This window comes from Cucurbita pepo, chromosome 18 (assembly GCF_057944985.1).
Source record: "Cucurbita pepo subsp. pepo isolate OVF chromosome 18, ASM5794498v1, whole genome shotgun sequence".
In the NCBI taxonomy this organism is placed as follows: domain Eukaryota; kingdom Viridiplantae; phylum Streptophyta; class Magnoliopsida; order Cucurbitales; family Cucurbitaceae; genus Cucurbita; species Cucurbita pepo.
Window position 1 is genome coordinate 8,457,726 of NC_141815.1, and position 24,953 is coordinate 8,482,678.

The 24,953-nt window shown below is 37.7% G+C and overlaps 4 protein-coding genes across 5 annotated transcripts; 1 reads left to right on the forward strand and 3 right to left on the reverse strand.

The window, feature by feature from the left end:
- Window positions 1-165: 165 nt before the first annotated feature.
- LOC111779775 (putative pumilio homolog 8, chloroplastic) lies at window positions 166-3,869 on the reverse strand. Its single transcript, XM_023659913.2, has 6 exons — window positions 3,555-3,869; window positions 1,648-3,125; window positions 1,418-1,580; window positions 1,182-1,345; window positions 833-1,112; window positions 166-734 (listed from the first exon to the last, which is right to left on the reverse strand). The coding sequence occupies exons 2-6, from the start codon at window positions 3,096-3,098 to the stop codon at window positions 627-629; spliced, it is 2,166 nt and encodes a 721-aa protein (XP_023515681.2). The 5' UTR covers window positions 3,099-3,125; window positions 3,555-3,869; the 3' UTR covers window positions 166-626.
- Window positions 3,870-5,871: 2,002 nt separating this feature from the next.
- LOC111779776 (ruBisCO large subunit-binding protein subunit beta, chloroplastic) lies at window positions 5,872-11,312 on the reverse strand. The gene is made up of 14 exons (XM_023659915.2): window positions 11,119-11,312; window positions 10,117-10,361; window positions 9,893-10,018; window positions 9,449-9,586; window positions 9,277-9,372; window positions 8,948-9,190; window positions 8,624-8,858; window positions 8,358-8,527; window positions 8,175-8,252; window positions 8,019-8,090; window positions 7,771-7,875; window positions 7,547-7,639; window positions 7,360-7,452; window positions 5,872-6,226 (listed from the first exon to the last, which is right to left on the reverse strand). Exons 2-14 carry the CDS (start codon window positions 10,354-10,356, stop codon window positions 6,089-6,091), a joined length of 1,827 nt encoding a protein of 608 aa, XP_023515683.2. The 5' UTR covers window positions 10,357-10,361; window positions 11,119-11,312; the 3' UTR covers window positions 5,872-6,088.
- A 489-nt stretch (window positions 11,313-11,801) lies between these two features.
- Window positions 11,802-14,705, reverse strand: LOC111779617 (putative serine/threonine-protein kinase PBL16). Of its 2 annotated transcripts, none has more exons than XM_023659701.2 (6): window positions 14,037-14,705; window positions 13,265-13,572; window positions 13,036-13,183; window positions 12,671-12,807; window positions 12,434-12,557; window positions 11,802-12,331 (listed from the first exon to the last, which is right to left on the reverse strand). In XM_023659701.2, exons 1-6 carry the CDS (start codon window positions 14,098-14,100, stop codon window positions 11,964-11,966), a joined length of 1,149 nt encoding a protein of 382 aa, XP_023515469.1. In that variant the 5' UTR covers window positions 14,101-14,705; the 3' UTR covers window positions 11,802-11,963. The 2 variants fall into 2 exon arrangements, with proteins under 2 accessions (XP_023515469.1, XP_023515470.1); XM_023659702.2 differs by having other exon boundaries at window positions 13,048-13,183; window positions 14,037-14,696.
- Window positions 14,706-19,217: 4,512 nt separating this feature from the next.
- Window positions 19,218-23,368, forward strand: LOC111779643 (YTH domain-containing protein ECT4). Its single transcript, XM_023659735.2, has 9 exons — window positions 19,218-19,547; window positions 20,104-20,177; window positions 20,352-20,502; window positions 20,608-20,681; window positions 20,767-21,366; window positions 21,452-22,042; window positions 22,132-22,344; window positions 22,422-22,568; window positions 22,646-23,368. The coding sequence occupies exons 1-9, from the start codon at window positions 19,514-19,516 to the stop codon at window positions 22,853-22,855; spliced, it is 2,094 nt and encodes a 697-aa protein (XP_023515503.2). The 5' UTR covers window positions 19,218-19,513; the 3' UTR covers window positions 22,856-23,368.
- The last annotated feature ends 1,585 nt before the right edge of the window (window positions 23,369-24,953 follow it).

Consider the following 24,953-nt stretch of genomic DNA (forward strand, 5'->3'; position numbering starts at 1 on the left):
CCATTAAAGTTACCATTTTGACCTCCAACACCATCATTACTACCTTTCATCTCCTCCTTTTTCTCTGCCCTTTATAGGAAACATAGACTTTATTTCGTTTTCATGCATATTCGAGGAGAAGAACAAATCACGAGCTTTCTAAACAACTCAATCGAGCTAGTTAAGTAGATAAAGATTGATGGTTCGATTCTCCAACTACACATTTATTGAACTAAAAAGCAAAAAAAGCTCTCGAACAAAGACGAGTAGTAGCAGATGACTCCTCCTCCACAGACCCGATGATTTCAATCATATTTTGCGGTCTATACATTACCCTCAAAAAGAGCCGAAGCTTACCATCGTCATCTCGGTCGCCAGTACAACAGCGAATCTACAAAGGAAAATACAGACATGTTACCATTTGTTGGAACGGATTGAGATGGATGATCGTCTTCAACTCCGGTTGGTTTTCTTTCGAGATATGGAGACGAACCATGTTGCACAGTTGCAGCCATGGTTAATGGCCTAAGCTCCCTTAACAAACAAAAGAACAAAGAGAAAGACAAAACTAGTCATGTCCTTTTAACAAACAACAAGAAATGCAGGTTAGAAGGCAGGCAATCTTCGTCGATGATAGCAGCAGCCGTTTAGCTCGCTTTTGTTAGCACGGCGAGGACTTTCTTCCCATACATGTTCGTCCTGAGCAACGGGACGTGCGGTCTGATAGCAGCCACAAGTTTAGCATGAACAGGACTCTGTTCATAGTTCAATGCAGTAGAGATTGTATAAATCAAACAGTTCAACAACCAGTGAGTACTAACTTCATAGGAGCCAAAGGGGGAGTGATACTCACTTTGAAATTCCAAGAACGAGCAAGAACAGCTTGAACTGCATAGTTTCCATATGGGTTCAGCATAATTTGACTGAATCGTTCGTCGTTGATCAACTCGTCGATAATCTTAAAGAGATAATCTTCTCCAGTATAAGCACATTTTTCAACAACATTACTGCTATATTTCTGGATAGACAAGTCTGCAAAATGGCCCTCTAGTCGTTTGAAGATACCAGGCGTCACCCAAGGAATGCTCGTAGGACAGCGCCCAAGCTCGAGGGAGAATTGCACGACATAGTTCCTGCATCATTGCAACGTAAAGTCGAGCACTTATGGACAATGTAGAGTGCAGAGAACAAAAGTAAATTACCCGTACTGATCTTGGGAAAGGACCAAAGCATTACGTACGACCTCGCTTAGCAAACGGTCTCGGTATCGAGCATCAGAAACAGAAAGGCACTTTTGAAGCACGCAACAACCGTGGCGATCGGTTGCAACCTCGACACAAGATTTTATTGCAGCATCAAAAAGAAACTGCAGAAGAATCCATTTTATTGCAAGATGGCAAGCTAAATTGAGAGCAAAGTTTCAAGAAACAAATCTTACACCAATATAATCAGGCATCAAATACTGCAGGCAATGCTGTGCTACATGGTTACCATTAACATTCTTCATGAGTATCACTATACCAGTCTTCAATAAAGAGACAACCATGGAAAACTGCTCCGGCGTTTTGAGAGTCTCGATGAGCTTCTGAACGGCACGAGTCCTGTAGTTTGGAAACATGAATATTAAAGAAGAGAACTAGATCAAAGACAGACAGAGATAGAGCATACCCATGCATATTACACGAGATTCGAATCAGTTCACCGGGTCGGTTAATCTTATAAAGAATTTGAAGGCGTTGATCCTCGTCACAAACTCCAAGGAGTTTCTGTATCAAATAGTTTCCAAAAGGGTCAATCATGAGCTCAGAAACATGATGAATGATCTCACCGAAAATCATCTCGATATCTTCTTTAGTACCCTCAGTGAACATCCGTTGTAAGAAGCGACAACCATGTTGATCTTTAGCCATGAGATATATTTTACCCGTGGCTTCGTCAAGAGAGTTACATTTTGAAGGCGGTATCTCTATCGAATGATTTTCGTAACTCGATAACGTAGAAGATGCCCTTAAGTTGTCATGACAGATGCAATCTTTAGTTGTTGAAGGTAAACCATTCTGCCTAACAATACAACTTGGACAACCAAATCCATTGCTGATATAATACTTAAGTTTCTCAGCATCAACTCCGATCGGAGCCTTCATACAATCAACTCCGATCGGTCCATGTGTCCTCATGGGGACCTTCCTAGGAGAACATTGATTGAAACTCTTTTCCTGGGAATCTAACGTATCTACGTTCGGTTTTGTAAATACAAGATTTGGTACGCCCGAACCCGCATAATGTGCAGTCCTATTGCAGAATCCTTCATGTTTAAACTGCCCAAGATAGGGAGAAAATGGAACCTCAATAAAACATTCCTGATTCGGACTCCGAAACCGCAACGACCCAAATGGTTTACCACAAGATTCAAATAGATTCGAATATTCCCGTTGCTGATTATGAAGATCATACAGGTATTGGTGCTGTCCTTGCATCCTGCAGCTCAGGAGCTGCTGTTCTTTTGTACAATTTGAACCTATTTCACCATGATTCATTTGTTGTGGGCGCATAAAATGAATTGGGGATAACCCACTGTGCAACATTTGTTCATGATGAGTGAATGGCATAGCAGAAGGAGTCTTCAATGGCGGAACGTGACCCGCCTCCCCATTCTTGTGGACATCAGAAACAGGTCTCGCTTCGACCGAGATCTGAGGGGGAAGACCCGGCATACGAATCTCATAATAGCCATTGTTCACACAATGTGAAGGTCTCAAAGGGGGATCACTCACCATTGATGGTTCAGTTTTGAGTGAATGTTTATTCAAATAGCTTTCAAATTGATCATCCATCAAATTGGGGTGATTCATCCAAGTCTTCCCTGTCCCCTCCCCGCCCAAACTTAGCTTCTCGACTGCAGATGTCAACGATCGGTCTCCAAATTGACCGATCGAGACCTTTCCATTCTCCAAACTCCCATTATTGTGGAGTTCATCCAAGGACAACCCATTACAAGAATCTGCAACCATCGAAGACATTCCTTTATGAACAGATTCTTCAGCATGTTCATTGTCACAAGCAACTATCAGATCCTCACTGAAGAGCTTCTCAAGTTCAAGCTTCAGTTTACTGCCCATTTTTCTATTCTGTAAGCCTTAGATGACCTATATCAGAACACTAACAAGTCTTAGATGAAGAACACAAATAGAAACAAGCCATTCTAAACCTTAAATTCTACAAAAAAGAAACCAACAAGAACTATATGGCAACACCCTTTAATCAACAATGACAAACCCATCAAGAACAATCTCATCATTGAGACGATTTCCCAGTAAACAAGCAATTCTATAAACGAAACATTCAAACCCAAGAACACGAAAAACAGAAAATAGATCAACAACATCATTAGATTTCCAGCTCGAGAATAAATCATCAAAAGAAAGCCTAAATCCAAGAACCCAACATAAGAAATCCCCCAAAAACATGGGTCATAAAAGATTACATAAACATAAGCAAACAAAATCCAAGAATCACACAGATTCCCAACGCCGGATGATGAAAAAGAAAATGAAAAACAGAGGATCGAGACTAACCCAGTTGATGATATGAAAAGAAAACGACACCCACGTGAGAAAAACGAGGAATCAAAGGAAGAAACGACAATATACACGAAAATGAATGAAGAACAGTACGTTTGAGTGAGAAGAAGAGAATGTGGGGAATTGGGTTTATGATACAACAAAGAACAATGCAAAAGAAGAGTGACAGAGCGCTGTAGGTAAGGTGAGAAAGAGAGGCGGCGTGAAGAAGAAGAAGAAGAAGAAGAAGAAGATGGAGATATAGAAATAGAAACAGAAATAGAGAGAGAGAGAGAGAGAGAGAGATTACAGGAAAGATCAAGAACCGAAAAATAATCAAAATCAAAATCAAAATCAAAATCAAAAAGTGGTTTAAAAATTTAAACAAGAAAATCAAAATCAAAAATGAAAAAAAAAAAAAAAAAGAATTAGCCATTTAGTAACATGCATGGATTTGGAGTGTTACGTTTTTCATTCATTCTTCCTCTTTTTCACACTCTTTCTGTATGCTTACTTTTTTCCATTTTTTTTCTTTAATATATATTTTTGGGTTTTATTTGTTCTTTAGGCATTCAATTCACCTACTTCCAATCCTATAATATATCAATTTAATCAAATCATATAATAATATAAACCCGTTCAACCCGTTCAACGTTTTAGACCCTAAAAGATCATAGGCATCACGAGCTCAAATTCTTTAAAGACAGTATATATTTTTTTTTATTAAGAAGCCTCACGTTTTCTAAACTATATAAATTTTAAAAATCTATAATATTTATAAAAAAAAAAATTAAAAAAAAACGGTTAAAGAAAATGGAAAATAAAAAATAAAAATAGAGAAAAGAGGGACGCGCTTTTCGCAACGATCGAAACTGATGGTTGTTTGGTTATTCCGTGTACCTTTTCTTCTGCTGCTGTTTTTTTTTTTTTTTTTTAAATAAATAAATCTTATTTATTTATTTATTTATTTATTTCTCATATATAATTTTTATTCTTACAATTTTTTTTTTTTTTTTAAACAAATTTTAATGTTGAGAAACATTTATAATTTAAACAAATATTTATCGTAGACAAAATGTAAATTTTAGTTTTTATTGAAGGTGTTCTATTAATTTTTATTTTAAATTTTAATGTTCTTAAATTATTCTTAGAACGAAAGATGCAATAGCATACCTTCGTAATTAACTTTTTTAACTCAATCGTAAGAACTTCATGATTAATCGTAACTATGTTGCATGAGATGTAAAAAAATATCGGAGTTATTAGGGGTCTGAATCCAAATTTTGAATTCTGAGCACATATATGCACGTGACGTTGATAGATCTATTACATGTAACTTTATATATAAAGTCCAGTGTCTGGCTCTGATACCAACTTTATATACATAAGGTCCTGGTTCTGATACCAACTGTAACAACTTTATATATATAAGATTCAGTGTTTGGCTCTGATACCCACTGTAACAACTTTATATATAAGGTCCAATGTTTGTCTGATACCAACTGTAACAACTTTATATATATAAGGTCCAATGTTTGGCTCTGATACCAACTGCATGTATATATATATATATATATATATATATATATATATAAAAGGTCTAGTGTCTAGCTCTGATACCAACTATATATATATATATATAGATAGATATAAGGTCTAGTGTCTGGATACCAACTATATATATATATAAGGTCTAGTGTCTGACTCTAACTCCATTTACTAGCCTCATGGATAATTTCATTACCTCACGAGCAAGATCACGTCCCTCATTACGAGCTTGTACACATGCTTCTAGAGCTACTCGGTTAGCTACGGCACCTGATGCATTACCCCAAGGGTGCCCCAAAGTTTCTCCGCTGAATTGTAGTACAGAATCATCTCCAAAAATCTCGGTTAGAGCAGGCATATGCCAACTTTATATATCTGTAACAACTTTATATATATATATAAGGCCCAATGTTTGTCTGATACCATGTAACAACTTTATTTATATATATATATATATATATATAAAAGGGCCGTTGTCCAACTATATATATATATATATAAGGTCCAACAGGTCCAATGTCTAACTCTGATATCAACTATAACGGCCCGGTAGATATTCTCTTTGGACTTTCATTTAAAACGAGGTTTCAGGTTTTTAAAATGCATACGGGTTTCCGAACCCTTGTAAAAAGAAAATGTTTCGTCGTTTCCCTCCTTAACCAATGTGAGATATCACAATCCATCCCGAGACCAACATTCTCGGTGATCGATGTTGTACGAAAAGTCACCATTTTTTGAAAGCAAATGATAGTTTTGAACATGGGAGAAAAGAGAGAGAAAGAAGTTAAAGAGAAGAATATGCTCTGAATCATTAAAATTCCACAAAAGAAGATCTCTGTCTCCATCATTCTAATGTTCTTTCAATGCTTTCATATTTTCTTCTAAGGACTCTCTCTTTAGGGCAAAGAAATGGCTGAATCTACAAAAATAAACATGAAAAATGGCCTCTTTTTAACACCATTCATCGCTGCCTCCCTTCATTCTTTTGACTGCTACTCTCATCAGTACCCATATCCTGAATTGTCCATGGGATTGCCGGCAGCAACTGGCTCAGGCTCCTTGATCTCCACCACCACACAGTCCGACATCAAGAATGTCTTCGCCACTGAAGCTGCATGTTCTAAGCAGCATCTAACCACCTGAACAAACATAAACACACATCCCCCACTTCACACATACACCATACTACTCTATTAATAAGATTTTTAAAGACGTGATGCAGTCCGATGAGGTTTGGGAGGTGAGAAATGGTAACCGCCCAAGCCCACCGCTAACAAATGTTGTCCGCTTTGGCCCATTTCCCTCTCCAACCGATGTGGGATCTCACAATCCACACTCCCCAGTGTCTGGCCCTGATACCATTTGTAACAGCCAGTGTCTGGCCCTGATACCATTTGTAACAGCCAGTGTCTGGCCCTGATACCATTTGTAACAGCCAGTGTCTGGCCCTGATACCATTTGTAACAGCCAGTGTCTGGCCCTGATACCATTTGTAACAGCCAGTGTCTGGCCTTGATACCATTTGTAACAGCCAGTGTCTGGCCCTGATACCATTTGTAACAGCCAGTGTCTGGCCCTGATACCATTTGTAACAGCCAGTGTCTGGCCCTGATACCATTTGTAACAGCCCAAGCCCACTACTAACAGATATTATCTGCTTTGGCCCCTTGCTATCAACCTCACGGTTTTAAAATACTTCCACTGGGGAGAGGTTTTCACAATCCACACCGCCCGGTGTCTGGCTCTGATACTATTTGAAACAGCCCAAGCCCACTACTAACAGAAGTTATCTGCTTCGCCCATCGCCATCAACCTCACGGTTTTAAAACACTCCTACTAGAGAGAGGTTTTCACACCCTTACCCTTATAAGGATGTTTCATTCCCCTCTCCAACCGATGTGGGATTTTACAATTCACCTCTTTCAAGGCTCAGCAAAGATGCTGGCAAACCGTCCGGTATTCGGCTCTGATACCATTTGTAACAGTTCAAGCTAACCACTAATAAATATTGTCCGCTTTAACCTGTTACGTATCAGCATCAGCATCACGATTTTAAAACGCATATACTAGGGAGAGGTTTTCACACCCTTATAAGGAATGCTCGTGGGATCTCACAACAAGGCATTGTTGCAACTATAAGCTTAGTTTGCTTTGTTGGATTGAGGTCCCCTTTCTGTAGCTAGCCTCGGTCTCGGGCTCGTTTTTTTACTCGAGAAAAACAAACATTATCGTATTTTAACGTGTCCAATGAAAAGGATCGGCCGATGCTCACCTTGGTTGGATCGATGATTCCAGCAGCCATAAGGTCTTCATAATTCCCAGTTGCTGCATTGTATCCATATCTAAAGTTGTCACTGGACAACACCTGATAAAGAAACAAAAACCTCAACAATTTCGTACAGCCACGACAACGAACGACAGAGAGATAGAACGAACAGTTGCACTGTAATCATATATACCTTCTCGCTAACAACGCTACCATTGACACCGGCGTTCTTCGCTATCAGCTTGAGGGGATAAGCTAATGCTCTCTTGACAATGTCGGCTCCGACCTGCCATCGAACCAGACATTTAAAAAGAACCAACAGTACATGGTAAAGAACAGACATGACAAACTTATCAAGTACCACCCATTATATAGTGTGGCCTAGTTAATGGAACACAATTTCACTAGACAGGTTACCTTCTCTTCATCATTTTCAAAGGATTCCTTGATCGCGTCGACCTTCGATGCGAGTCTAAGGAGGGTGCAACCACCGCCAACAACAATACCTTCCTCAACAGCTGCCTGCAAATCGTTTCAAATTTTCGACATTAACCCAAATCCATTCAACCATGAAAAGTAATAATCGTTCCATGGTCGAAGCCGTTACTTCGTCGATTCTTAGCTAATACAGCCATTTTAGAAAGACGCAGCATATTAAACAGTACCTTCGTAGCGTTAAGAGCGTCTTCAACTCTCAGTTTCTTTTCCTTGAGTTCGGTCTCGGTTTGTGCTCCAACCTTCATGAATTGGCAAAACGTCACAAACATGTATAGACGCCTAGTTCGTAGAACAAGCTGATACACTACGGAAACTAAATTTACCTGTATAACTGCTACACCACCAGAAAGTTTGGCAATTCTCTCGTTAAGTTTCTCTTTCTCGTAGTCTTGGTCTGCAGCCTACATAATTACGACCAAATCAGTATCCAGTCAGTCGGCTCGAGCATGACGTGAAAAACTTCGAGCAAAAACAATAAAATAAACTTAAAATATCACTATGTCTACCTCAATCAGAGTTTTAATCTGTGCAACACGCTTAGAAACTGCGTCTTGGGTGCTACCGTCGCCAACAATTGTCGTGGTATCTTTGGTAAGCACGACCTTGGATGCAGTTCCAAGTACCTCCTTTCCAGCTTTGTCTAAGGAAAGCCCGACCTCCTCTCTGATAACCGTGGCTGTATAACCCGAAAAAGAAAATCAATAACAACCCAGAAAAACATCGATAACTTACGCTTCCTTCATTAAGGGAATGAATGAAGAAGAGAGAAGACCTCCAGTAAGAATAGCAATGTCGTCAAGGTACTGGCTCTTGCGCTCGCCAAACCCTGGAGCTTTAAGTGCAGCGATCTTCAAAGATCCTCTCAGTTTGTTTACTACAAGAGTTGCCAGAGCTTCTTGCTCGATATCCTCGGCCATTATCAAAACGGGATAGCCACCTCTGATGGCCTCTTCCAGTATGTTAATAAGATCCCTTGCATTAGTGATCTTTTTGTCAACAAGAAGCAGCTGTTCACATAGTACAGAAGGTTAGAAGACACGAAAACACGAAGACTTACGGCCAATCATGAAATGATTCAATGGAATATCGCATATACCTTGCAATTATCGAATTCCACGGCCATTTTCTCGCTATCGGTGACAAAATAAGGAGAGATATAACCCCTGTCAAACTGCATTCCTTCGACGACATAGAGACTGTTATCGGCACTCCTTCCCTCTTCAAGAGTCACCACACCCTTTCGTCCTACCTTGCTCATGGCTTCGGCTATCATGTTACCTACTTCGTAGTTATTTCCAGCACTAACTGCAGCCACATCGGCCAATTCGCTGTCTTCAACCTAACCATTCACGAATATAATTGCTTGTTAAGAAACATTTCATCCAACCGTCAAATGATGGGAGTCGTTAAACCATGCACTTTTACCTCTTTCGACATTTTTTTGAGTTCAGAGACCAGCGCTTTGGCCGTTTTTTCAATGCCTCTTGTGATAAGAACAGGGTTTGCTCCAGCTGCCACGACCTAAAATATGTTCAGATGAGTTAGTAAAAATCCATGAGGGAATGCTTAAACATAACACTACTCTGAATCTGAATACCTTGACACCTTCAGCGATAAGACCCTGAGCCAAAACAACTGAAGTTGTCGTTCCATCTCCGGCTAAGTCGTTGGTCTTTGCAGCAGCTTGTCTAACTAGCTTAGCACCAATGTTCTCAACTGGATCCTCCAACTCAACCTAGCCGGCACAAGTAAATACCCGTGAGGTCAAGTTTTCTATCGGTAGCAACAAAAAATGTTTAAAAGTCGCAGTGAAACAAACATAAATTTGAAAGTATTTCAGTATAGAGAAATAAAGGGGAAGAGTTGGAGTGTAACGACCCAAGCCCACCGCTAGCAGATATTGTCCTCTCTCGGGCTTTCCCTCAAGGTTTTTAAAACGCGTCTGCTAGAGAGAGGTTTCCACACCCTTATAAAAAGTGCTTTGTTCTCCTCCCCAACCGATGTGAGATCTCATAAGGAGTCTAAATGCATAGTTGGATACCTCTTTTGCAACGGTTACACCATCATTGACAATTTTTGGGGAGCCATACTTGCTCTCAAGAACCACATTTCTTCCTTTAGGACCAAGAGTAACTCCGACCAAGTCTGCAAGTTTGTTCACACCATTCTGAAACAACGAGGCGTCTCGTTACAAGAACGATAAAAGAAACTCAAATAGCTTCATTGCAAGTAGATTTGAATAAACGAGCAACAACTAGAGCTCACCTGTAATTTCTTAATAGCCGAACCATCCTGGTTGAAGTGCAACTCCTTCGCCATGGCAGAGATCTTGGAAGAACGGTTTCTTCTAAGAACTACGCTCTGTCTTTTCGGGAGTGCAAATGAAGAAATGGACGTGCGAGAAGTCAACTTATCAGAAGACGATAGAAGCTTTTTATCCACAACACGGCTTCCAGGTGCAGCAAGGGTACCAACGGAAGACATGGCTGTGAAAGTAGAAGCCATCTCCCCTATTTAAAACCGAAAACAGAAAGTAATCGGTATCGTTAACTAGTTCAAATCGAAACAACTTCATAACATCAATTGCAAACAAATAGAACAAGGGTTGAAAACCCGAGTAGACAAATTACAAAACAAAATCATCAACACAGGAATTGACACACAATTCTCAAACAGCATTTAGAAACCAAAAAAAGTACGAAAATCACAGAGATAATGCAGAATTAAATCAGCAAGCATGAACGAAGAACAGCTTTAATTACACACAATTCTCAAACAGCATTCAAAAACCAAAGAAAGTACGAAAATCACAGAGATAATGCAGAATTAAATCAGCAAGCATGAACAAAGAACAGCCTTAATTACACACAGGAGAGTGAAGCAAACCCAAAACCCATGTAGGGAAGATTGGATAGATTAACACCCAGAAACAAAATGACATGAACAAACACAAGAACATCAAAATTCTTAAACAATCATGAAACCCAAAAGAAATTAGAAGATGAAACAAAATAGAAATGAATCAGCAAGCATACACAAAAACAAGCTCTAAAGATGCATGCAACAAAGGGGAAGAACATCCAAAACCCAGAAATGAAATGAAAAATACAAATGAATTGAACAATTGGCACACAAATCTGTAAGAACAATTGAAACCCAGAAAGCTCAAGACACATCAAAAACAAAATCCAGCTAGAAATGCAGGCATGAACTAACGTGTAAAGGGTAAGAAAATCCAAGAGAATGAAAAGAGATAAGGAAGCTTACAAGAAAACGGCGGAGGCGAAAAGGGGTTTTAGGGTTTAGAGGGAGAAGGGATTGGTTTGGATAAGAGGGTGAGAGGCGAGCGCTGTGAGTGAGGCGAAACTGCGTTAATACACACAGTAAGTGGATTTCGAGGCAACAAGAGAAGTAGGTTTCTTTATAGCAAATTCCAAAAGGATGGATAGGAAAATGAGAGCAAAACGAACCCAACAATCTTGTAGCCTCCTGAACTTTCCACCCATTGTTAGCCGTTGGATTTGGCTTCCTCCATTGTCCTATTTTGGAACACTCTAGAACCTTTCTTTTTTTTCTAAAATTATCAACGTTTGAGATGCGAACAGACGTTTTTATCTACTAAATTATGTGATATAATGAGAATCTCGAATGGGGCATCTAAAACTCTCGAGATACCGACCCTCTCTCGTAGGGATATACTATGATTTCCCGACATCTCCAACTGGTTGTATCCTTCAGTGCTCCTCTTTGCACGTTTTTGTAGCCAAGCCAATCAAGGAATGTTCATTGATAAAACCGACGCTTTAACTTGGTGGTTGTGTCCATTAATGTTCTCCTTCTTATAAAAGCAAGGTTTCGAAGAAAGTAGCAAAGACGTAAGACGAGCATTGGACTTAGACTCGAACTCGAGAGGTTCAAACTTGAGCTCGAGGTGTGTTAAACGAGGGAAGAGCGGTTTGAACTCGGGGCTCGAGCGACGTAACATTTACAAATACATTTTGTATTACAAGCAGTGAGAATGTATTAGCAAGGTTAAAAGTTAAAACATAATTTGATCATAAAACAAAACTTCCACATCTAAAGGTAGCTGAAGCTCCCATGTCTTGTCTTAGTCAAGTAGTCTCATTGGCAACAGGTAAGGAGGTTGTTTCAGATGATATTACTGCCTCATCACTTACTTCCTGTAACGGCTCCAACGAGTCGACGATGTCTCGCATCAACGGCCTTGCTTTCGGGTTCTTGTTCAGGCAATGGTAAGCCAGCATTGCTGCCTTCTGAAATCCTTTGACGGGATATTCTCCTCCGAGCCTCGGATCGACGATGGTCATCAGCTTTTTCTTCTCTTTTAGGAGAGGAAGAGCCCAATCTGTAAGGTTTTGCTCTCGAGCTGGTCGTAGTTTGTCCAGTGACTTTCTTCCCGTGAGTAGTTCGAGAAGAACAACTCCATAGCTATAAACATCGCTTCGAGGGGTCAAGTGTCCTGAGCAGAAAAGAGAAATGCATAATACGTTGCCACCAGAGTAACTCGACCATTCGACAAAACATTCGACCAGAAAACAAAATAAAGGCCAAGAACTCGTACCTGTCAATATGTATTCCGGTGCAGCATATCCATACGTTCCCATTATACGAGTAGAGACATGAGATTTGTCGCCCACTGGTCCATCTTTTGCGAGACCAAAGTCCGAAAGCTTCGGATTATAGTCCTGTCGTTGAACTAAACCAATCAGAACCAAACCATTGATGTACACGTGAACGACTACTCGAAAAATCTATATGTTTCGACTTCAGTAAACAGAGAAACAAGAACAAAACGAACCGAATCAAGCAGAATATTCGACGTCTTAAAATCACGATAGATAACAGGCTTTTCTGCGTCGTGAAGAAATGCTAGTCCTTTTGCAGCACCAAAGGCAATTTTCATTCTAATGGACCAAGGCAAAGGAAGCAACACTCCTGCAGTCATGGAATGTCAACATAGCATACCACGACGATTCTTCGAAAGATAGAACGAGTTCAGACAGTACAAAATTCTATAATAGTAAAACCGAGTTCTTATGACGAATCGAAAGGGTTTGAAACCGATACATGAAGTGTTTGTTCGATAATATGCAACGTTCGAAACTAAAAACCACAATCCTAACAAAGAAGCTAAGAGTCGACAAAGAAAAACTCGGAGTTTACTTGGCTGCTTACTTGAAAACAAATTGTTCTCGACGCTCCCCCGAGCCATGTACTCGTAAATAAGTACTCGATGCTCGTCTTCGCAGCAATATCCGATCAACTTAACCAAATTTGGATGAGAAAGCTGCCCCAGAAATATGACTTCTGCCTAGAAAACAATAGCTATCTTGATTAGAGATAGCACATGGAATCAAATATGAGCAACAAAATAGGAAGAACAGATAGCTACCAGCCATTCCCTGTGGCCTTGATAGCTATTAAACCCATCATGAACCTTAACAGCCACTGGAAGTGGAACAATTCCTTCTCTCAAATCCTCAGTAATGAACCCTTTATAAACACTTCCGAACCCGCCTCCGCCCAGCACACGGTCTTGTCGAAAATTTTCGGTGATTAACTTCAGCTCATCGAATGTAAATGCAATGAGCGGATTAGTGGCCGAGTCACGACGTAAATCTTCTACTTCTTTCGGGTTAGAAGGCAAATTGTGTTCATTGTTCCTTTGATAAGGTGATGTGATATCAACTTTTGGAGACTCTGAAGAACATGATATCATTTCTCAGAAACCAAACACCAAAAGTATGATTTGAATGAACAAAAGGTGATATTACAAAGCAAAAGCCAATAGAAACTAAGATTAAGAGACAATAGGTTAAGAAATTCTAACATAAAAGTGAAATTTGACTATGAACCATTAAGCAGTGATAAGAACAAACCCACTATGTCCACTCCCACTGTTGCACAACATTATCTCCACTTTCTGAGTGGATAAACAGATTTTTCCTCTCATTACATCTTTTTTTCAGATCAAAGCAAATAAACGAGCAGATTTCTTCACAAATCTCTTGAGATTTTGCTAAGAACAAATGGTTTTCATGGTAAATGAAGAACAGAGAGCACAAAAACCAGAAGAACCATGGATAATCAAAAGAACAAAACAGAGTTTCATCATTATAACCAAAAAGAGTATCAAAATCCATAAGTTCATATCAGAGTGTTACCTGATTTAGCATTAGACGATACCCTATTAACCGTGGGTACCCATCGATACCAGCAGTTCCCCATTGAAGCAGCTCAAAAAGAGGAAAAAAAAAAAAGGGCTAACGCGCTCACAACCTCAGCGACCCACCATCGCCAAAACAAGAACCAACCCAAATCATCAAACAAAGAGAGGAAATCAGAAACCAATAAACCAAAAGGGTAAAGAAGAAAATGACAGAAATGGCTTGAAAAGGAAGAAATGGCGGATTGTTGTTGTTGTTGTTGTTGTTGTTCTTGATGCGGGGTTGTTGGGTTTTTGGCTATGGCGGAAAATGGAAAGAACCCATCAAAATTTCAAAGGAATTCTTCCATTTTGTACTGTTATTGATTCAGAAAAGCTTTATTGTTAGTGCGCATGAACATAGTGTTCCCACCATTCTTCCTCTCCCCATCGCTGTCTCTTTCGCTTATGCTTCCTCCATTTGATTATTAAATATATTTCTGGATTGAAGTACTACCTTACCAACTATCCAAGTGTTGAATTGGTTGAAAATTGATATCAATTACAAGAACATTCAAAATTTAATCCAAACAAAGGGAGAAAAACACTAAAAACGTTGGAATTAGAATCAAATCATTGGAGAAAGAAGAAAATAAATGTTGAGTTCTTGAAAATATGAATAGAAATAAAGAGAACATTAGAGATGAATGAAGAGAAGATGAATGTGCAAGGTTAGAGCTAAAGAATATGGGTTTTCATTGTTGTTTTGTTGGATTTTTGTACATTAATGAAAGGAGGCTAAGCGGTGTAATTTTAATATTTTTTTTTAATTATTATTAAACAAAAGGTTCGAGTCTCGTCTCCATCTCAACTTTAAGTTGTTATTAGTTTTTAGTTTCGTAATTTTTATCGAGTTTGTTTATTTTGTTATCGCAGGTTTTGTCTTGGTCTCGATCTCGATTAGGGGTGTACATTCAACCCGACAACCCGAACCAACTCAACCCGAACTATAAGGGTTGGGTTGGATTCGCTTTTTGGGTTGGTTTGGGTTCATTTTTCTGAACTCGAACTGACTCGGTTCAGTTTCGAGTTCATGGGACAAAACTCTCGGGTTGACTCAAGCCAAATAAAAATATATAAAATATACTAAGAAGTTTACATTAATGATTAAAAAAATTATTTTTTAAAAAAACTATTGGGAGTCAAACTCGAGTGTGAGCACTACGAGTTAGGATAAGTACCACTTTGACAAACCCACATTAATATAAATTTCTTAATATATTTTATATATTTTTATTTTGTCCGGGTCAACCAGAGAGTTTTGTCCTATGAACCCGAAATCGCGAGTCAGTTCGGGTGAAGAAAAATGAACCCAAACCAACCCGAAAAGTTAATCCAACCCAACCTAATAGTTCAGGTTATTGGATTGAATGTACATCCCTACTCTCACAGTTGAAATAGACACGAGGGCTTTAAATATAGTGTCTATTTAGTTTTTTTTTTTTTTTTTTTTTAAATATTTAATAAGTTTCAAAAATTTTAATTTTGTGTCTAATAAATTTATTAAAAGTTGAATAAAGTTATTTTATAATAAATAAATAAAAAAGTAAAATAGGAATACATCTTTAATTCGTAAAATTAAAAGAATTTAATATTCAAACAATATATTTTAGACATTAAAAAATGTGACATTTTTAATTAAACTCAATTTAAAATTTTTTATTAACTAAATCTTTAAAATATTCATTAAATTTGTTCTTAATTTTAATAAATTTTAAAAAATTTAATGTCTCTATAAAATATTATTTCATTAATACTTATCTAGAAAAACAATAACTTAATTATACATTAAATCAAGCCAAAAATCAATAAATTTATTATAATTTTGTTTAAATAATTAAATAATTAAAAAATATATATTTATTCAGCCCTACATAATAAAAATTATTATTTACATTTTTATTATTTACCTAAAACCATGCTATTAAAGTTATATTAGATACCAAATTTTTAAATTTAAATAATAAAAAATTATAAAAATGAATTAATTATAGATTTTTAATTTTGTGTGTGAATTTAAAAAATTGAAAAGAAAAGTAGAGGTGGGTCAATGGTATGAGTAGTTGTATTCATTTTGCAACGTTGTTTGTTTCTTGAGAAAATACAAGAGAGTGAGAGTGGGAATGACCACATCTTTGACTTTGACCTTTAACCATCATTTTATTATTATTATTTTTTTTAAGCGTCCGGATTGTTGGATGATGAAAGTCCCACATCGACTAATTTAGGGAATGATCATGAGTTTATAAACAAAGAATACTCTTTTCATTGGGTGAGGCTTGTGGAAGCCCAAAGCATAGCCATGAAAGAGAGTCATGCCCGAAGGCTCCTCAGCCATGAGAGAGAGTCATGCCCAAAGGAGTCTAGCCTTGATTAAGGGGAGGCGAGGAGTCTCCCCTCAATTAAAGGGAGGCGTACTTTGTTCGAGGGGAGGTGTTGGATGATAGAAGTCCTACACCGACTAATTTATGGAATGATCATATGGGGTTTATAAATAAAGAATATTCTCTCGGGGTGAGGCCTTTTGAGAAGCCCAAAGCAAAGCCATGAGAGCTATTGCTCAAAGTGGACAATATCATACCATTGTGGATAGTTGTGTTCGTCTAACAGGGATAAAAACAATGAAACACAAAAAGAAAGAGAGCTTATGCTCAAAGTGGAGGATAGTCGTGTCCGTCTAATAGGGATAAATAAAAATAAACGCCAACGAAAACAATGGAACACAAAAAGTAAAGACTATGTTGACTGAACAATATGTCGATTATAAGTTACACAAACACTAGTAGTGTGCATATGACTCGAGAATTTGACTGAAAAAATCGAGTAAGTTTTAGTTTTTTTAGAACTTGAAAATGGGATTTCAACCAATTCTGCTCTATTTTTAATATTATGAAAATTAATAATAGTTTGATATTTGTTTTCTATCAGTGAAACGTTGTAATTTGTGGACGTGACTCTGCCACGTAATGTCGATATAATTAAAAGTTATGACAACATAAGGAGTGTTTATATGATTCGAGAATTTGACTGATTTGGACAACCCGGTCCAACTATTAATTTTTTTTATTTTTTTTTTGTTCTGAGGATTCGAAAATAGCGTTACGATTCAATTTTGCTCTATTTTTAAGATTATTATGAAAATTAATAGTAGTTTGACGTTTGTTACCTATCACTGAATGTTTGATATAAACAAAACAAAACAAAACAACACTCCAACCCAAACGGGTCACCCATTCAACCTACTGAAAATTTTAGGTTGGTCCAATAGATTTCACGACCCAAACACTCCATTCCACACGAGCTAGCATTATATATACAGACTAATTTATCGTTGTTTGAATAGTTACGTTTATTTTCCACAAATTGATTCAGATCACGAATAAACTTAATCGTAACGACTTTTTGAATTAATTTGTTAATATGTGACGTGGAATATAATTACGGTCTATTTAATGTATATATTTTTTTTAATTTTAATAAATTAATGTTTTTTTAGTTCAATTTTAATAACTCGAAAATTGAAAATATAGGAATTAAAATAAATAAAATATAATATTTATAAAAAAATAGATTAAAACATAATTATGATATAACATATGAAAAAGAAAATCCAGCTACAGACAGTCAAACACTTGCGAAAAAAAAAAGTCAAATTTAAAGACATATTTTATTTTGTCAATTTGTTTAAAAAAAAAAAACAGTTGTAAAATTAGAGTTTGCTTCTAAAAATATCTGTCTTTTTTAATAAATAAATAATTGCAAATGTGGGAATTATTTTTATTATTATCTTAAATAGAAATCTCCGAGCTTTTTCGTTATGAAATATTAAAAAGTTAAATTATACATTTGGACGGAGATGAACTGTCGTGCTATTTCAATGTTATTTGTTTAGAAATATTTGTCGTGCTCGGATTCTTAGGCAGAGACACAGACTTCTCTAAGAGAGTGATAAGTTTTCAATACAAGAAAACACGAACCGTGCAAAACCCTACTAACGAAAGACTATTTCACAAGTGAATTGCTCCAAACGCAACACGAAAGTGTACTGTTCCGCACGATTTTGAAAATTCAAATCTCTATCTCCCTTCTTGAGTACGAACAAGTTTTACATTAAATTGAAATAAGTGTTGTACGAAGACTTCGAGATCAAATAGAGTATATTTCTTTCAGGTCCTTACGGGCTTCTTTCAATGTTATTTGAGTAGAAACATTTGTCGTACCCGGGTTTTTAAGAGAACGATAAGGTTTCAACACGAGAAAACACGAACCGTGAAGAACCCTGTTGATGAAAAACTATTTTACAGATAAGTTGCTCTAAACGCAACACGAAAGTGTACTGTTCCACACGATTTGGGAAATTCAAATCTCTATCTCCCTTCTTGAGTACGAACAAGTTTTACATTAAATTGAAATAAGTGTTGTACGAAGACTTCGAGATCAAATAGAGTATATTTCTTTCAGGTCCTTACGAGCTTCTTTCAATGTTATTTGTTTACAAACATTTGTCGTACTCGGATTTTTAGGTATGGACGTAAGCTTTTTTAAGAGAAGGATAAGGTTTCAACACGAAAAAACACGAACCGTGCAGAACCCAGTTGATGAAAAACTATTTTACAAGTGAATTGCTCTAAACGCAACACGAAAGTGTAATGTTCACCACGGGTTTGAAAATTCAACTCGGACTTCACTTAGGTAAGGTAGAGGTGGATTGGAGAGGCTTAATGGCTAAGGTTCGAAATCCAGGATAGGGAAAACCCTATCCGGGATAAGGACAGCCTGTCCTTTATTGGAACACGTTTTTGGCTTCCAGAATTGGGATTAGTGGGAGATCCTATCCCAGACAGGGACATCCCTGTCCTTTCCCAATTAGGTTTTCCTCCGCTAAGTGGCAACAACTCCACCACGTTCTCCTTTTCCATCCCGACCCTTATTCTCACCCGTTCTCACATCACCCACCAATCAAACCCTCGATTGACTTCCTCTAGTCTTCCACTTTGTATCCCTTTACCACTAAGAACCCGCCACGTGGGGAATCCATCCAATGGAAAGCCAAGAGAAATCACCCGCGGGTGAGGGTTTAGGTTCGGAAGAACTGAAGCAATGGTGTGTGCTATTTGAATCACCGTTTTGGACATTCAAAACCCTCTTTTTTTCTTCCCGAAACCCAGAAGAAACCCTCTGGCGGCTGCGAGACCCGTTGGTTCCTCTTCGCCCCCATCTCTATCCTTTTTACTCATCTTTCTTCTCTTTATTTAGGGTTTTTTTCCCCCTTTGATTTTCATCTCTTTAAACCCTTAAATCCCTTCCATACCCAGTTCTTCGTTCTGGGATTTTAGGGTTGTTTTCTGTTCATTTTTATATCAGTTCGTCACCCACTTTCGTTTGCTCTATATCCCCTTCGTTTGCTTTTGTCTCAGCTCACCGAGATCTACTTCTATGGCTACCGTTGTTTCACCTCCTTCTACGGATCGTATCCTTACTCTCGTATTTCATATGGGTTTTCTGTTTTGTAACTTTTTGTGACTACCCTTTTTCTTCTTTACTCGAATTGGATCTCTGTTTTTGGTTCTTGTTGGTTTTGATTTGTAGATCTGTGGTGGGATTTTGTTCTTCTGTTGATTATGGATGTGCTTGTGTGGATTTGCAGTTGTGGTGGTTTTCTTTTACTGGGTTTGTGTTATTTTGTCTGTTGGGATTAGAGATTATTGGGGAGTTAATTTTTGTTAGGAAGGTTTTGTATTTGGGTCTGTTTGATCTATTCTGTATTTGCTGAAAGTATGCTATGCGTTTGCTTTTTTGTTGATTCAATCTTCGTTTACGCTTGAATGATGGAGGTTTTTGTGTTGTTTTATGATTGGATCTGATAGCTTTTCGTATATTTCTCGATGATTTCTTTCTCGCGTGTTAGTATCGAATTTAATATCGGATTTGAACGTTAAAATTATGTTTTTCTTGAGATTCTGGACTGTGTATTGATTTTGTGGCGACAAAGTTTGTGTATCCTTTACTCTTGATTTCTACAAAAGCTGCAGATTTGCTGCAGAAGTTATCATTGGATGCTCAGGCCAAGCCTGTTGAGATTCCAGAGCCAACGAAAAAGGTACTTCTTCCTAGATTTGGAGCTGAAGTTCTGTGTTCTTGTAGATGTCTTGCAAGAAAATTGTAGTGTTCATAGAAATTTCCTGTTTCAAATTGTTTTTCGTGTCAAATCTATCAACATAGGTGGAGTTGGTGAGATTTAATGAGCTAATTCTTGAAAACTTTGTTTGTGCAGCAATCCGCTAATCAATATGGCTCCATTGATTCTGGCAATTCTGCTATTAGTCAGATTCCAAATGAACGGTCTGTGACTCCATTTTTACAGGACTTCATGGATCCAAGCATGTGCTATCTTCCTAATGGATATCCATCTTATTACTATGGAGGTATGTTGATATGTATGCTAGAATTTGAGTACTCGAGCGGGTTTCGAATGATATCCATCTGTTTTTTGCTTTGTGATATCTAACTTTTTGAAGGTTGTATTGTAGGTTTTGATGGGACTGGTAATGACTGGGATGATTATTCAAGATATACGAATTCAGATGGGGTTGAAATGACTTCTGTAAGTTTTTTGCTGCTACTACGACAATGAATTTCCTCGACAACGTCTTTTGTTATCAAATTGTGACTTCTGCTATGTTCTTCAGGGAGTTTATGGGGATAATGGATCTCTTATGTATCACCACGGGTATGGATATGGACCCTACGGTCCTTATTCACCTGCGGCATCTCCGGTTCCCTCTATGGGGAATGACGGTCAGCTGTATGGACCTCAGCACTATCAATATCCTCCATATTTTCAGCCTCTTACTCCAACCAGTGGGCCTTATAATCCTAGTCCTACAGTTCCTCCAACCCAGGGAGACATTTCTACCTCTGCAGCCACTGAGCAGAAGCCGGTTCCAGTTGAAACGGCTAATCCGAATGGTAATGGCTTGACAAATGGTGGGGGAACAAAGGGAAACAATGTTGCAGCTCCCTTAAAATCTACTTATCAAAATTCAACATTTGGTTCGAATGCGTATGCAAGGAGTGCTATGCCAGGACATATTCCTACTTCGGGTTATCAGGATCCCAGATATGGTTTTGACGGGTTGAGGTCTCCTTTCCCATGGTCGGACGGTCCACTGTACTCAGATGGACAATCCAGGCTTGTCAACAACTCTAATATCACCTCTTCTATCTCAAATGCGAACAACATACCGTCTTCAAGGAATCCAAGTTTCCGTCCTGGCTCTCACTATGTAGTAAGCATTCCGAGCATTATATTTATACTTTTATATCGCTTTTTCATTATTAAATGCTCATCATATGATATATTTCTTTCTTCAGGGTTATCCTGATCCTAGACCCATGTCAGGAATGAATACCACCCAGGGTTACTTGAATAGGATGTACCCGAATAAGTTGTACGGTCAATTTGGGAACACGGTCAGATCTGGTGTTGGGTTCGCCTCACATGGTTATGATTCTCGATCTAATGGACGTGTGTGGCTTGCAGTGGATAACAAATACAAGCCCAGGGGACGAAATGGTGGTTATTATGGATATGGAAATGAGAACATGGATGGTTTGAATGAGCTGAATAGGGGACCCAGAGCCAAGGGTAGCAAGAACCAGAAGGGATTCGTGCCTGTTCTAGCGGTGAAGGGACAGCTTTTACCGCCTATGAATGCTACAGAAGAGGAAGAAAAAGATAAGGTGTCGACTCCAGACCGAGACCAATACAACAAAACAGATTTTCCCGAGGAATATGTTGAGGCCAAATTCTTTGTTATTAAGTCGTACAGCGAAGATGACGTGCATAAAAGCATCAAGTATAATGTTTGGGCTAGCACACCTAATGGAAACAAGAAACTCGATGCTGCATACCAGGAAGCTCAAGAGAAGGCTGGCGGTTGCCCCGTTTTTCTTTTCTTTTCGGTGTGTATTTGTCCGAGATAGTCAATTGTTACTTCCTTTTCGGGTTTTTTTTTTCCCTTGCATTTGATATCGTGTTCGTCTTTTGATAGGTGAATACCAGTGGGCAATTTGTTGGCCTTGCTGAGATGGTAGGACCGGTCGACTTTCAGAAGAACTTGGAGTACTGGCAACAAGACAAATGGAACGGCTGCTTCCCTGTTAAGTGGCATATAGTGAAGGATGTTCCCAACAGTCTATTAAAACACATTATTCTTGAGAACAATGAGAACAAGCCTGTTACCAACAGCAGGGACACACAGGAGGTAGCTATTCTCATGAACTCAATTTGATTCGTTGTTAGTCTTATTCGTACGGTACTGAAAAACACGTTTCTTTGTAGATCAAGCTGGAGCCTGGACTTAAGATGGTAAAAATCTTCAAGGAGCACGCGAGCAAAACATGTATTTTGGACGATTTCGGTTTCTACGAAACCCGACAAAAGACAATCCAAGAGAAGAAAGCCAAGCAACAGCAGTTCAAGAAACAGGTAAGAACATGTCCCAACTGGGTATCGAGAAACCCTTTCGCTTCTCTTCATGGCGTTTAACAGTTCTAGCAATGCAGGTTTGGGAAGGAAAGCCTATCGATGAGAAGGAAGTTTCCGACGTAGTAGTGGACGTGAAAACACCAAAGCCAGTTGAAGCCTCAGACGATTTAGTAAAGGAGGAGACAAAGATCTCTGAGAATGGATCAGTTACGACGACAACAAAACCAATGACGACGACAACAACAACAGCATCAGAGAAGAGAAGTGGTGTAGCAAATGGATACTAAGTGCACGGGGTCAGTCGAGCCGAGCCAAGCCGAGCCTTCTTCTTCTTCCTTCCTCCTCCCTGCAGTTTATAATCGAGCTTCTTGTCGTCGGAACAAGGAGCTTTGTCAGAAGTTTTGCTGCTTTGGATATATAAAAAAAAAAAAAAAAAAAAAGGAACAAGCTACTGGCTAGTTCTTCTCTCCATACTTATTTTGGCTACAATTAAGGAATATGTGTTCTTGCTTTGCTAGTCTCCAGAATGAATCCACAATACTACTGATGATGATGATGATGATGATGCTTTTTAGATTTTTTGAAAAATCCATGGTGGTGAGAGCTGAGTTATTATGATGATGATGACGACGACGATGACGATGAACGATGCTGTCTCGTTTCGTTACACATCTGGTCTTCTTTTTCGAGTCTGTTGTGGCGTTTTAACAGGGTTTTGGTTTCTAGAGGGTCTTAGCTTTTTTCTTCCCTTCTTTAGTCTTTTTTTTCCCCATATCTATTAAGATCTATCAAGTTCTTCTTCCCTTCCCTTCCTCCTTTGTTCTAAGCTGGTTTTTGTTCTTCACTGTTCTTAGTTTTTTACTTCTGGGTTTGTCAATTTCCTGTCTTGTAAATCTCTAGATCTGACAAAGTTGTTTGGTTTGCTGCTGCTGCTGTTTGCTGCTGTTGCGGCGGCTGCCTTCTGTATCAGTAAAAGAGCTAGATGGAAGCAAGTTTGGAAATAGTTCCATATAAATCCTTCCTTTCTTCAATCAAATCAGATCAAATCCCTTTTTCTTGATGTTTATTTTCATGTTCTTTCTCCTTTTCTGTCTGGTTTGGCTTTGATCTATGAGCATGGCTGCCGCTGCTGCGCTCGACTTCAACAATGTAGCAGCTAACTAGTACTCGTATTTTATGTAGTTGAATTACGAATTTTAAAGAACTCAAAATTACTGTACTTCGAAGTTTCAATTAGATCAATTTGAACTACTTCAAACACGACTATCTATTTTGATTTTAAGCTTTTAAAACTCAAATTTAAGTTAGTGTAAGTTTACGATCTCGATTATGTTGTCATTTCGATCTTGTTCCCTTTTGTTCCATCTATGCAAGCGAACGGTTTATAGTGTAATTGGATCCTCTAGCCAAAAATGTAAAAATCGAATCAATAATCACCCGTCATTTTTTTCTTTTTAATTTTTGAAACTTCGATAAATTTTGAATATACTTAGAAAATTGATTTATAAATAAATATTGAACAATGGAAAGTTATGAAATAAATAAACATAAAAAATATTCAATTCTTTTTATAATTAAATATTTTTTTTTAGTCTCTTCAAACTTTTTAATTAAAATATATATTTTAACGAGTTGAATTATATTTATATTTATTATTGAATATTGATTTATAAATATTTATGTACTTTATTACTTACTAAAGATTATTTAAAGTAGTTTCATTTTAATTGAATATACCTAATACGATTTTAAATGCTAGGTTAGTTATAATAAATTTTAATTATTTAATTGTATTAAATAATTTATGATTTTTTTTAATATTTTGTATAGTTTAAAGAAAAGGACCGATGAAAGGAGGGGTGTACATTCACTCGACAACTTGAACCAACCCAACCCAAACTAGAAGAGTTGGGTTGCGTTGGATTGGCCTCTCGGATTGGGTTGGGTTCATTTTTTTTGAATTCGAACTGACTCGGTTCGGTTTCGAGTTCATGAAATAAAACCCTCAGGTCGAGCCAACTAAAAATATATAAAATCTATTAAGAAGTTAACCGTAATGGTAGGTTAACTGTAATAGTATCTTTAAACTAATATTTTTTTATTAAGAAGTTAACATAATGGTAAGTTAACCGTACTAGTATCTTTAAACTAATAATTTTTTTTTTATTGTTTTTTTAATTTCACCATCTATCCTTTTATTTTTCTTACTTTAACCCGTTCTCAACAAATGTCGATATTTTAATTGTTTTTAGTTTTATGATAATGTTTAATAATATGTTATCCCTCTTTATTTTTTATTGATTTTTTTAAAAATGACAACCCAACCCGAACCCAATCGAAAATTTTCGGGTTGGGTTGTGAAAATTGTCGGGTTGGGTTGAGTTA